This window comes from Aquarana catesbeiana, linkage group LG11, assembly GCF_042186555.1.
Source record: "Aquarana catesbeiana isolate 2022-GZ linkage group LG11, ASM4218655v1, whole genome shotgun sequence".
In the NCBI taxonomy this organism is placed as follows: domain Eukaryota; kingdom Metazoa; phylum Chordata; class Amphibia; order Anura; family Ranidae; genus Aquarana; species Aquarana catesbeiana.
This window is the reverse complement of record NC_133334.1, coordinates 126,137,880-126,152,286: the sequence shown is the minus strand read 5'-3', so window position 1 is coordinate 126,152,286 and position 14,407 is coordinate 126,137,880. Positions and strand designations below refer to the sequence as shown.

General features: G+C 43.8%; 1 protein-coding gene across 4 annotated transcripts in view; it reads right to left on the bottom strand.

Moving 5' to 3' along the window:
* The window catches only part of TOX3 (TOX high mobility group box family member 3), a 287,385-nt gene that overhangs the window by 61,147 nt on the left and 211,831 nt on the right, over window positions 1-14,407 (bottom strand). For all 4 annotated transcript variants that reach the window (XM_073604971.1, XM_073604972.1, XM_073604974.1 and 1 more), the window contains one exon: window positions 1,681-1,932. In XM_073604971.1, coding sequence (XP_073461072.1) covers window positions 1,681-1,932 — 252 coding nt within the window. The remainder of the gene's footprint in view (window positions 1-1,680; window positions 1,933-14,407) is intronic.

Here is a 14,407-nt window from a genome sequence, read left to right as displayed (position 1 = left end):
CCTATTCCACAATTGTTCAAATTCAACATGGTGCTATTTACAAAGTGTTATTGATTGTCTAGTTGGCTGCATGTTTCTTTTGGTAATGGCTCTGGTTTCAAGTCATCTTGGAGAACAAATTGCATGATGAAGTGACAGAGTCACCTATCGATCCTATAGTCAATAAGCAGGTTGTTTGTGGCCTATGAAACCCGCCCACTGCCTGCTGTCAATCACAAAAGGAGTGGACTTGATGGGAACTAGTGTCTCCAAATTTGCTGTGTGACAGCTGAAGCACTGAAAAGGCTTCCAAATGCACTGAGGATGGGGTGTCCATACACAAAATCTGGCCTCGGGCCCCCTCAGCATGCAGAACTTGCCCTAATTTTATGTACCTGTTCCCAACAGGTACATGAATCTGTCGCCTGCATCAACATTTGTCACACAGAGGCAGGATAGAGTTCTAAAGAGTGTCATAGACATGCTTTATGAATTCCTCTAAACAGGTTTTCTCTAAAAAACAAACAAAAAACAAAATCTCTTAAAAATACATTTCTCATGCTTTTAAAACCAAAAGATGAACCAGCCCAAAAAAAACCTTGCAGAGAGTGTGATCCAATTTAAACGAATACAGGAAAAAATACTTCCTAATCAGTAAACTCTTACTAAAACCTTCTTTTATTTTTTGTTTTTGGGTAGAATATGGAAGGGATAAAACTTCTGTCGAGGTTTTTTTTCACTCTTTGTGTACCATTGGGGAGAATTACCTTCACTTTCTGTCACAAAGACACACCAGGAAGTGTGAGCAAATCTATAAACATGTAAGGGAAACCTCCTCTCAGTTGACACTGAAAGAAGTGCCCACTGGAAGATTTTATTCATATTGTTGTTTTGCCAAAAACTATTTTTTTTTTAATTTTCTATACTTTTAGTCCTGGTGAAAATGTTTACCAGTCTCACCAATAGAGACATCAATTTAAACCTGCAAACACATCTATTCAGCACCAAACCCTGGTTGGTTCAGAACAAAATTGTTTAGGAGTGCATGGATTTCAGTTATACCATATTATACCTTAAAAGCCAGCACTCCATGCAAAGACAAAGCTTCTGCAACTTATTTAGGTCACATAAACAATATAGTGAAAAAAACATGGTCTATCTCCATTTGGAACCCCCTTCTCAAAGTGACAGACTTGGTCTTTGTTGTTCTGTTACCTTGAGAAAGACTTGGCAACACACCAAAATGTTGGAGGAAGTTCAACATGCTTTTTTCACTATTTTTATGGGACCTCGATTTGCTGCAAAAGTTTTGCATGAAGTGTGGGCTATTTCAATATTTTGAGCAATTAAAACCTGACAGATTTTATTCTTTTCCTACTCTATTATGAAAAAAGTTTAATTTTTCAGTGCCGTCAGGTGAACCCCTAAATAGCTTTTGTACTTTTTTTTATAAATAAGAAATAACTCTTTCAATGCTGTTCTTTCAAACTCTTTTTGAAGAAATTTACTGTATCTGTCAAACACACTTTCTGAAAGACTATTCCACTTTTCTTTCCAGTTCTAACTGCAAAAAACACTTCTCTGTCTGGAAAATAAGGTGACCATCAAAGCTGTCAAGTACAGTACATACCTAAAAGGTTCTTCCAACCATTTTAGAAAATAGAAGATAGATCTATAGATAATCTTGGGTTTCACACTTACCATTGTCAATCCAGTGTTGTGCAGCGTTCCTTCCTGTTCTGCCATATTCCGAGATATGGTGATAGACGGGAGGTCAAGACTTTGTGGTGGGAACTGAGGAGTAAATTCACTCCCTTGTACAGTCAATGCTTCACCCATAACTTGGAATGGAAGAAGAACATCATTCATGCTAAGTGCAGGGTCAGTTTCTGGAGGTGGGGTTATAGGAGGAATCTCAAACTCTTCATCACCAAGACTCGGTGTGTGGAATGTCTGTCAGACAAAAAATATATAGTATTAATGTTTTGGTTCAGTGTCAGGGTTCAGTGTTTGGTTCAGGTTCTGGGTGAATGACCCCCTATAGAGCAATGTTGTATATAAAAAAGAAAATGAAAAAAAAAAATACAGAAAACATTAGCTACCCCTCATTTTAGCTGATCAACACACCCATCTCCACTGTTAACTGGCACAGATTACAACTAACTTTAGGGTGAGGTTGTTGTTGCTAGAGATAAATCATGAAGACAAATCCATGGAAGCATTTCTGATTCAAATTGCTAGCACTGAAACCCTTTCATAGGTAATGTAATAGAATACTGAAAATACTAAAAACAAACATGTTCCAAATATTAATTTATTTTATATCAAACAAAAATCTTTACACTCCAACAGTTGTTTAAAAAAACAACCCTCTGTTTCTTAAATATTGAAAACCTTGCAAAAACAGATCAGTCTGATTAAAGATTTAAATGCAATTATCACATGGTTGTAATAGTGTACCAGTATTAACAGTGTTTTAATGTGTACTTAATTAGCAACATCTGTCTTTGTTTGTTTGAGCAACAGATACATTAGGCTTAGTGCATATCAAATTGCCTATTTATTGATACCTAGCCACAATAAAATATAGCTTGCATTATGCAATACTCATGCACCATAAATTCAGACAATTGTGTACTGCACACCGCAGTTTAATCTGCCCAAACACAGTCGTTTACTTTGATTTGTGCAAGCAAGAAAATGTGGACTGTTGAATTGTTGTCTATATTTCTATTGCAATGGAACATTGACTGTTATTATTCAGCGTAAAATAATTCTCAAGCAGTGATCATGATAAGAATGCCAGGCTTTCAAGTAACAGTGTTTAAACACTGGATATGTTATAAAGAGGTAAAACACAGCGGCTTGGCTGCCGCAGGATATTTTTTTCATGCTTACACGCTGAAATTTGTTGTATTTTTACATTCTTAATCTTAAAAGGTCATCTTTCAAAAGGTTTGTAATGCAGTATATCCACACACCTTGTACATTTTGTATTATAGTCATAGTAACCAAAAGAATCATAACTGGATTTATCAAGAAAATATATATTGTGTATCAAAAGAACACTGACAAGGCTTTATGTAAATAGACAAAAGGTCACAGGAGGAGCTAATATTCAATTTTCTTTTATGAGTAAATATAAACAATAACATTGCATATACATGTAGAAAGTATAGCCATAAATATCTGTAATCATAGATAAGTCTCAATAAATGAAAGATGACTTTTAAAAGGTGAAAGCTAGCCTTGGTAAAATTATTTGGTATACAGAGAGAATCTTCTGCTTTCAATTACTGCAAGGGGCTGCATTTACCAACTATTATGTAGGCCCGTACACACGATAAAAAAAAACGGAAGTTAAATTTTGTCCGGATCGTTAGTATGGTGCTTTCGACAGATGATTCCGATATTTCGCACGACAAAAACTGAATGTGCAGACTTTAAAATTTTATTTGTATGTGAACACGTCTGATTCTTGTTTAATTAGTAAGGTTTTTACGTGACTTCTGAAGTTGAATTCTGTCATATGAGAATTTTTGTATGGTAAGTAACCTCTTCACTAGGGATGAGCTTCGAGTTCGAGTCGAACTCATGTTCGACTCGAACATTGGCTGTTCGCAAGTTCACCGAACAGCGAACAATTTGGGGTGTTCGCGGCAAATTCGAATGCTGCGGAACACCCTTTAAAAGTCTATGGGAGAAATCAAAAGTGCTAATTTTAAAGGCTAATATGCAAGTTATTGTCATAAAAAGTGTTTGGGGACCTAGGTCCTGCCCCAGGGGACATGGATCAATGAAAAAAAAAGTTTTAAAAACGGCCGTTTTTTCAGGAGCAGTGATTTTAATAATGCTTAAAGTCAATCAATAAAAGTGTAATATCCCTTTAAATTTCGTACCTGGGGGGTGTCTATAGTGTGCCTGTAAAGGGGCGCATGTTTCCTGTGTTTAGAACAGTCTGACAGCAAAATGACATTTTGAAGGAAAAAACTCATTTAAAACTACCCGCGGCTATTGCATTGCCGACAATACACATAGAAGTTCATTGATAAAAACGGCATGGGAATTCCCCAAAGGGGAACCCCGAACCAAAATTAAAAAAAAAAAATGACGTGGGAGTCCCCCTAAATTCCATACCAGGCCCTTCAGGTCTGGTATGGATATTAAGGGGAACCCCGGCCAAAATTTAAAAAAAAAAATGACGTGGGGTTCCCCCTAAATTCCATACCAGACCCTTCAGGTCTGGTATGGATTTTAAGGGGAACCCCGCGCCAAAAAAAAAAAAAAAACGGCGTGGGGTCCCCCCAAGAATCCATACCAGACCCTTATCCGAGCACGCAACCTGGCAGGCCGCAGGAAAAGAGGGGGGGACGAGAGTGCGGCCCCCCCTCCCTCCTGAACCGTACCAGGCCACATGCCCTCAACATTGGGAGGGTGCTTTGGGGTAGCCCCCCAAAACACCTTGTCCCCATGTTGATGAGGACAAGGGCCTCATCCCCACAACCCTGGCCGGTGGTTGTGGGGGTCTGCGGGCGGGGGGCTTATCGGAATCTGGAAGCCCCCTTTAACAAGGTGACCCCCAGATCCCAGCCCCCCCCCTGTGTGAAATGGTAAGGGGGTACATAAGTACCCCTACCATTTCACGAAAAAAGTGTCAAAAATGTTAAAAATGACAAGAGACAGTTTTTGACAATTCCTTTATTTAAATGCTTCTTCTTTCTTCTATCTTCCTTCATCTTCTGGTTCTTCTGGTTCTTCTGGCTCTTCTGGTTCTTCCTCCGGCGTTCTCGTCCAGCATCTCCTCCGCGGCGTCTTCTATCTTCTTCTCCTCGGGCCGCTCCGCACCCATGGCATGGGGGGGAGGCTCCCGCTCTTCTCTTCTTCTTTTCTTCTCTTCTTCTCTTCTTCATTTTCTTCTCCGGGCCGCTCCGCAATCCATGCTGGCATGGAGGGAGGCTCCCGCTGTGTGACGGCGCTCCTCGTCTGACAGTTCTTAAATAACGGGGGGGCGGGGCCACCCGGTGACCCCGCCCCCCTCTGACGCACGGTGACTTGACGGGACTTCCCTGTGACGTCACGGGGAATGCCACAGGGAAGTCCCGTCAAGTCACCGTGCATCAGAGGGGGGCGGGGTCACCGGGTGGCCCCGCCCCCCCCGTTATTTAAGAACTGTCAGACGAGGAGCGCCGTCACACAGCGGGAGCCTCCCTCCATGCCAGCATGGATTGCGGAGCGGCCCGGAGAAGAAAATGAAGAAGAGAAGAAGAGAAGAAAAGAAGAAGAGAAGAAGAGAAGAGCGGGAGCCTCCCCCCCATGCCATGGGTGCGGAGCGGCCCGAGGAGAAGAAGACAGAAGACGCCGCGGAGGAGATGCTGGACGAGAACGCCGGAGGAAGAACCAGAAGAGCCAGAAGAACCAGAAGATGAAGGAAGATAGAAGAAAGAAGAAGCATTTAAATAAAGGAATTGTCAAAAACTGTCTCTTGTCATTTTTAACATTTTTGACACTTTTTTCGTGAAATGGTAGGGGTACTTATGTACCCCCTTACCATTTCACACAGGGGGGGGGGCCGGGATCTGGGGGTCACCTTGTTAAAGGGGGCTTCCAGATTCCGATAAGCCCCCCGCCCGCAGACCCCCACAACCACCGGCCAGGGTTGTGGGGATGAGGCCCTTGTCCTCATCAACATGGGGACAAGGTGTTTTGGGGGGCTACCCCAAAGCACCCTCCCAATGTTGAGGGCATGTGGCCTGGTATGGTTCAGGAGGGAGGGGGGGCCGCACTCTCGTCCCCCCCTCTTTTCCTGCGGCCTGCCAGGTTGCATGCTCGGATAAGGGTCTGGTATGGATTTTTGGGGGGACCCCACGCCGTTTTTTTTTTTTTTTTTTTGGCGCGGGGTTCCCCTTAAAATCCATACCAGACCTGAAGGGTCTGGTATGGAATTTAGGGGGAACCCCACGTCATTTTTTTTTTTTATTTTGGCCGGGGTTCCCCTTAATATCCATACCAGACCTGAAGGGCCTGGTATGGAATTTAGGAGGACTCCCACGTCATTTTTTTTTTAAATTTTGGTTCGGGGTTCCCCTTTGGGGAATTCCCATGCCGTTTTTATCAATGAACTTCTATGTGTATTGTCGGCAATGCAATAGCCGCGGGTAGTTTTAAATGAGTTTTTTCCTTCAAAATGTCATTTTGCTGTCAGACTGTTCTAAACACAGGAAACATGCGCCCCTTTACAGGCATACTATAGACACCCCCCAGTTACGAAATTTAAAGGGATATTACACTTTTATTGTTTGACTTTAAGCATTATTAAAATCACTGCTCCTGAAAAAACGGCCGTTTTTAAAACTTTTTTTTGCATTGATCCATGTCCCCTGGGGCAGGACCCAGGTCCCCAAACACTTTTTATGACAATAACTTGCATATAAGCCTTTAAAATTAGCACTTTTGATTATTCATGTTCGTGTCCCATAGACTTTAACGGTGTTCGCATGTTCGAACGAACTTTTTTCCTGTTCGCATGTTCTGGTGTGAACCGAACAGGGGGGTGTTCGGCTCATCCCTACTCTTCACTATCGAATAGCATCCAACAAAAAACGGATGAACGTTCGTCCGAAAATCTGATTGTGTGTACGAGGCTTTAGGTGATTTGATAAAGCCCTTAGCAGCACAATATTTTGTTTATGATGGACATTGGTTTGGGCATCTCTGAAGGGCGTTTGTCCATCTTTGTACGAATATGCCAATATCAGCATTGGGGTGGCTGAACATGCCACAACGCACTGCACGGAAAAGAGAATTTTAGTATACTAGAATGTAAAGCAATGAAAAGTGTTCTATGAATGGAGGATGGGAGGATGATTAAAAGAAAGATCTGCCTTCTCCACTCCGAATGTTTCCAATTGATGAATGTAGTATAGCTACTATAATTGGGGGGGTTGGAAAGGGTGGACATAGCCACTCTTGACAAATGCTGATGACAGGTCCAGTGGCTGTATTAATCCCCTCAGTACTAGAAGATTTCTCATTGGGGGTATGGAGGGGCATAGGACAGATATTTTCACCGGAGATGGCAGCCACCAGCACAAAGGATCCATCTCATTGAATGTAAATGCTGTGCTTTGTACTAATACAAAAAAAAGAAAAACAAATTTGGGAGCATGGCTGGAAATGCACAAGTGAAGGCGCATTATCCCTGAGCTCTGCTACTCCCGGACTTCAGATAGTGATCAGCAGCAGACTTGCACCCTGTGATGCCACCTACCAAGCAGAAGAAAACACAGGGATAACTCCCACGGCAAAGGCATCCAACCTGCAACACTATTTGACACCAGCACCGAGAGAAATCTCCTGGTATCAGTGCCGGGACAAGGTCATTTGGTGCCCAGGGCGAAGATGGCAAACTGCGCCCCCCCCCAATTATTATCACTGTTCAGACTATCTGTGACTCTCTGGGGATTTCCGCAGGTATTCTTGCCCACATTCCCTCCAGCTCTCCTTTCTGTACAAATCCCCCCAGATCCCTCTATTCACACATCCCTCCAGCTCTCCTTTCTGTACAAATCCCCCCAGATCTCCTCTCTGCACACATCCCTCCAGCTCTCCTTTCTGTACAAATCCCCCCAGATCCCTCTCTGCACACATCCCTCCAGCTCTCCTTTCTTTACAAATCTCCCCAGATCTCCTCTCTGCACACATTCCCTCCAGCTCTCCTTTCTGTACAAATCCCCCCAGATCCCTCTATTCACACATCCCTCCAGCTCTCCTTTCTGTACAAATCCCCCCAGATCCCTCTCTGCACACATCCCTACAGCTCTCTTTTTTCTACAAATCCCCCCAGATCTCCTCTCTGCACACATCCCTCCAGCTCTCCTTTCTTTACAAATCCCCCCAGATCCCTCTCTGCACACATCCCTACAGCTCTCTTTTCTCTACAAATCCCCCCAGATCCCTCTCTGCACACATCCCTACAGCTCACTTTTCTCTACAAATCCCCCCAGATCTCCTCTCTGCACACATCCCTCCAGCTCTCCTTTCTTTACAAATCCCCCCAGATCCCTCTCTGCACACATTCCCTCCAGCTCTCCTTTCTCTACAAATCCCCCCCAGATATCCTCTCTGCACACATCCCTCCAGCTCTCCTTTCTGTACAAATCCCCCAGATCCCTCTTTGCACACATTCCCTCCAGCTCTCCTTTCTTTACAAATCCCCCCAGATCTCCTCTGTACACATCCCTCCAGCTCTCCTTTCTGTACAAGTCCCCCCAGATCCCTCTATTCACACATCCCTCCAGCTCTCCTTTCTGTACAAATCCCCCCAGATCTCCTCTCTGCACACATCCCTCCAGCTCTCCTTTCTGTACAGATCCCCCCAGATCCCTCTCTGCACACATCCCTCGAGCTGTCCTTTATTTACAAATCCCCCCAGATCCCTCTCTGCACACATCCCTACAGCTCTCTTTTCTCTACAATTCCCCCCAGATCTCCTCTCTGCACACATCCCTCCAGCTCTCCTTTCTTTACAAATCCCCTCAGATCCCTCTCTGCACACATCCCTCCAGCTCTCCTTTCTTTACAAATCCCCTCAGATCCCTCTCTGCACACATCCCTCCAGCTCTCCTTTCTTTACAAATCCCCCCAGATCGCCTCTCTGCACACATCCCTCCAGCTCTCCTTTCTGTACAAATCCCCCCAGATCTCCTCTCGGCACACATCCCCCAGATCTCCTTTCTGCACACATGCCTGCAGGTCTCCTTTCTCTACAAATCCCCCCAGATCTCCTCTCTGCACACATCCCCTAGATCTCCTTTCTGCACACATCCCTCTAGCTCTCCTTTCTCTACAAATCCCCTCCAGATCTCCTCTCTGCTAACCCCCGATTTCATTGTTCCCTCTGCACAAATTGCTACCTCCTCTCTCAGCACATATTCCCCCATCCCCCACAACTTTACAGTGCACTCCTGTCCTCTCTGCCCAACTTCAGTCTTTGGCAATCCCTCACCTCTTCCGACAGCCACCAGTCTCTATGGTATGTGCAGGCTTTTTTTTTTTTTTTATTCAGAGTACAGAGAGCTCCACCTGCTGTAGCACAGAGCCGATGAGGAGTTTCAGAGCTCCTTGGCTCTGTGCTACAATGTCTCAGTAGCAGCAGCAAGCGGGGACAAGCTGCCTCTGGAGTCACTGCAGCTGTGGCTTACAGTGTTGGTGGCAGAAGCATGCACAAGGGCTAGAGGGCAGCAGCAGTGAGTGCCCAGAGCTAACACAGAAAAGCCAGTAGAGGAAGTGAGCTCTGCAGAAAACTTCCTCTACTGGCTATGTGTTACCTGACAGGTCGGAGAGGAGAAGGCTGGCGATACACACGTTTTTTCTGAACTGCTGGTTCCTCCTCTGAGGCTCCACCTGCAGCTTCGGCAGCAGCTCTCCGCTCTCCTCCTATACAGCCTCCGGCTGTGACGTCACGCCGCTGGGACTACAAAGCACCTTCATAGGGGGAGTGAAGGGGCAGCTCTGACAGGATAGCTGGTGCGGACAGTGTAGGCTTGTGCCAGGTGCAGGAGCGCCCTTGGCACATTACAGCAGTAAGGTACAGACAATTACAGTACAGCGAGGGGCGCCAGCTAGTGTGTACTGTGAAGCACACTGCCAGCACTTCACCTGCGCCCCCCTCCCTCCCACAAATTGTACCACCCAGGGCATCTGCCCCTTCCTTGTACCGGCCCTGCCTGGTATGGTAACAGCTGCTGCCTGTCAGAATGAGAAGCTGCTGCGCAAGGCTGCACAAGGACCTGATGCAGGCAGCACACTTACCACTACACTCTCTGCATATCCACAGAGCTCCAAATCTCCTATGCCTGTTGACTCACTTTTATCAGCCACATCCCTTGCTGGCTCAGACAGTACACAGACATCTGATCAGATCAGTTTACAAAAAAGCATGGCAGCGCTGATGCACTCAATCCTTACTAAAGGGAACATTAAAGCTGAATTAGAGGGTTTGCCACTCGCATGGAGGGAATAATTGTTGGAGATTTGACAAAATGTGGGGAAAATCACTGGCAGAGTAGAAGCTCTGAAATTTGCAAGGCAGATACCTAAATTCAGAGTACAAGCATTGGAAGAGGCACAGGCTACACATACATACAGATTGCAACAAACATTTTGCTGATTTAAGATGGAGAAATTAGAAATTGATGCAATAATGTTTGGATTCAGGGCGTCTCTGAAGCAATTAGGGCTGACAATCTGAAAATCACTACTCTGGCTTTCTGAATCACCTGCTGGAAAGATCCACAACAGATCATATTGAACTGGACCGTGTCCACTGTGCTTCGGGACCCAGGAGCCCAGATACCAATAATCCTAGAGACATTCTTTGTCACATACATTTTTATTCCATTAGGAAATAATGAGATAAGCATATCTCAAAGGCCAATTTGACTTTGATGGAGCCACTATTCAAATCCTCCCAGATTTAGCTTGCACAACCTTACAAAAAAGAGAATACTGATCCCTCCACTGGAATGCCTTCAGGAAGTAGTACCCTATAAAAAGGACACCGTTTTCCCTCTGCATTCACCCACACAAGCACAAGAACTGTTTTTTTCTTAGAGATACTTCCTGACTGGCTTGACATGCAGGCAGATGTTCAAACCACACAGAGGCCACTTCCTTGAAGACCTTTAAGACCTTGCAGATCTCATAGCAGACATATGCAATGGGATGCAGCCCCAGTTCATCTGAATCTTCCAGAACAATGACTGGACACCACTTTATGATCCACAGTACAATTTTCCTCTATGTCTTGATGAAAGATACTAATTTCAATCCTGTAATATGTAATTTAGCATTAACTACAAGTCCATATATTTACTCTCAGGATACCATGCAGAATGCTGCAGAACTCAGCTACTAAAATTATTCTAGCCCTTCATGTTTACTTGTAATTAAGATTACTTTAATGCCATACAGCGCATTCATATACAGTGTAACCCTATTAATTTGACATACTACCATGTGTTTACCTGTCAGTTGGTTTAGTGTTATTGTTAGCGGAAACAACCTCAAAAACCATTGTATCTTGCTTTGTACACCATATTTACTTTTAGTCAGGGCTTTTTTTCTCAAACAATAGGTGCTGGAACTTAACCACGGCCCCACAAAACCCCTCCCCCTAAACACACCCTCCAAATCACATCAAATAGTGGGTGTGGTCAGTCAAATTTCACGAAAACAGTAGGAGGGTCTTAAAGGGGCATTAAATACCAGGATTGCATTACATACAGAGTGCAGAGCTGTCACATAAATACAGAAACCAGACTTCTGTGTTTACAAGTGATTGTGGTGAGCAGGCACCAAAGGGTCTGAGCCAGAGGTGGTGGAACTGAGTTCCACCAAGTTCCCCCTGAAAAAAAGCCCTGCTTTTAGTATGCCATTCATCTCTAACAGGGTTTTTAATAGTTAAGGTATTAACCTGGGATCTCTCACCTCAAACTTCCAGTGTTTCTACCTCCTCCTCTACCTCTACAAAAGGGAATCCCTTACCTGGATATTTACCAGAAATAAGGGACACGAGTGTTCACACATTAGTTTGGTGGTGAAAATCAAGAAAATTGAAGGTTATTTACTTTTTTCCCCTTATTTTCAATGTGTCTGCAGGGTGCTTTCCTGAGTTTGTGTGGACACCCCCACTTGATTTGAAATACACCACCACTTCTCATGTATCCATTTCTAATTGCCTTCTCTTCTCTTTCGGACTCATACCCCCTTAGAGCTTCCCTTTCTACCTCTCCACTCCCACATGCGCACTTCTCTCTCCCTCACCCCCCTTCCTTGCATGATGTCGGAGACTAAAACTTGTTTCTTTCAGTGTAAAGGGCTTAAAAAACATAGAAGTGAAACATGCTTATTCAAGCCCTCCACGGGATGAGATGTCAGGTTGTCCTTATACATTAGACCCACTTTTGGAGGGAGAACCACCCTAGACTAACAGACACTATCTGACACCTTATCACAGGGGCCTCCTCAGACGCAAAGTCAAGGGACGGAAGTATCCCTCTATAAAAAATGTAGGATGGTAGATGACTGAAGTATGAAATGAAGACGATAGGCTGCTGTATGTCAAGGGTAAATTATTCTCCCAAATGTTTATGTTTACCCTAATGCCACGTACACACGAGCGGACTTTACGGCAGACTTTGTCCTGCGGACTTTGACGGACTTTACGACGGACTTTCCGAATGAACGGACTTGCCTTCACACGATCAACCAAAGTCCAATGGATTTGTACGTGATGACGTACGACCGGACTAAACCAAGGAAGTTCATAGCCAGTAGCCAATAGCTGCCCTAGCGTCGTTTTTTGTCCGTCAGACTAGCATACAGACGAGCAGACTTTTCGACCGGACTCAAGTCCGTCGAAAAGATTTGAAACATATTTCATTTCTAGGTCCGTCGAACTTTTGAGGAAAAAAGTCAGCTGGAGCCCACAAAGACCCCAAACTCTCTAAAGCAGCTGATCTAATACTCCTGGCTCAGGCAAAAGCTCAATGATCCTACTGTCTACAGACACAGGGAAAGTCTTTGGCAGAGTTGATTAGGACCTGATGGCTGAAGCCCTACAATTTATAGGCATGCGAGTTGGAACACAGCAAAACATAGTAGCATTACATACCATCCCTTGGCCAAAGTCAAAACCAATGTAACATGATCTTTGCCTTTGTGATTAGCAATGGCACTAGGAAAGTGCCAACTATCCCCCTTGATTTTCATCATATCCCTGGAGCCACTTTTAAGCAAAATAAGAGACAATCCCAAAATATCTGGAGTAAGTCATGCTGGCAGGAGTTTTAAGATTGCATCCTTTGCTGATCTTTTCTTCTTACTTACAAACCTCATCATCCCCCTACCAAGTTTAATTAAAGAATTTGGGGCTATATCAAATTTTAAGGTTAACCTCCAAAATTCAGAGGCCTTTAATGTGAATGTCCCGAGTTGTGATCTTACAACTATTAAAAATAATTTCCCATTTTGCTGGTCAAATACTACTTTTAAATATTTTGATACCGACATCCTGAACAACTTCTCCAAATTGTATGCCTTAAACTCACTTCGGCTAATACAAAAAATCAACTGACCTTGAACAATGGAAAATGGGTACGTGTTCTTGGTTTGGCAGGTGCAACCTGATAAAGTTGAGTATTCTGTAGTTACTACAGGCCATCAAATTTATATTGACGGGTTAACCTGTGAGAATCAGGTATAATGTTTTTAGAAAACCTAAGAACATGAGCAGTTTGGGTGCCTCAGACAAAGGGATTTATTACTAGGAGGGTAACTTTGGGAGGATAATAGAACGGCGTCTTCATGCTACTTGGAACCAATTGATACAGATTTAACAAAATCAACACCCACATCCCCCTGGGCAGCCTCCCCTGGAGCTCTTCGAAGTTTCACAAGCCCATGCAGAACCTCCCACTTTGGGCCTCACTCTTTATACATAAAACTAGCTGAACTTCCACAGATCACTGCAGCTCTATCTCTGCTATATCCAGTGGTGGATAAACCCCTAATTTCCACCAGGCATAAAAGATCAAGGTTTTCAAAAATGGATACGGGCAGGAAAATTTGAAATGATGCACTTCAGAAATCAATCTTCATGGTCCTTGCTGGTGGGAACTGCACCATACCTTTTTCTTTCCTAGGGTTCTGGAGACTGCTTCAGTTCCATCACTTTCTATCTATTCCCCCTCCCCCCCAAGACTTGTTCACGATCTCTAACATGCTTTGATTCTTTGTGATCTTGGAAGGAACCCATCAGACATCTAGAATATACGCTCTACTTGTCAGGGAAGATCCTAAACCAACTTAAAGCTTGAATTAATAATTTTGTGTAGTCTACCTCCCCCAATACGAACTACCAAGATACAAATTATAAATGAATGACAAGGTGGTAAAGAATTTTTAGACTTTTACGCCATATATATCTTCATCTATACTACCAATTAAGGCATTGTGAATAAGGTGAGGGGATCAGCCTGCATATTTTCTGTGCCCATGACTGAGTTCTGGATGAAAGTCACTGATATAACACAAAAATTCACAAATTTATGGTCAGTCGGAAACCTGCCTTCTTCCTGCTGCATCATACCATCATACCAAAAAGAACATACAAGCATTCACTGATCTGTACTTTAGTCAATACAAAAATACATAGCTTGCATCTCAGTGAAATGGCATTGGCAGGACCCTCCACAACTGTCACATTGGTTCACCTGAATCAATGAGGTCAAACAGACTTGACTACAAGAGTTGAGGGCTGTCCGCCGCAAGTGGTTCTTTTGGAATACATTTCTTTATTCTGATACCTTGCATTTCTAGTTGGCCATTGAATTATATGTCCAAAAAAACAAAACAATTTTGTGTCTAT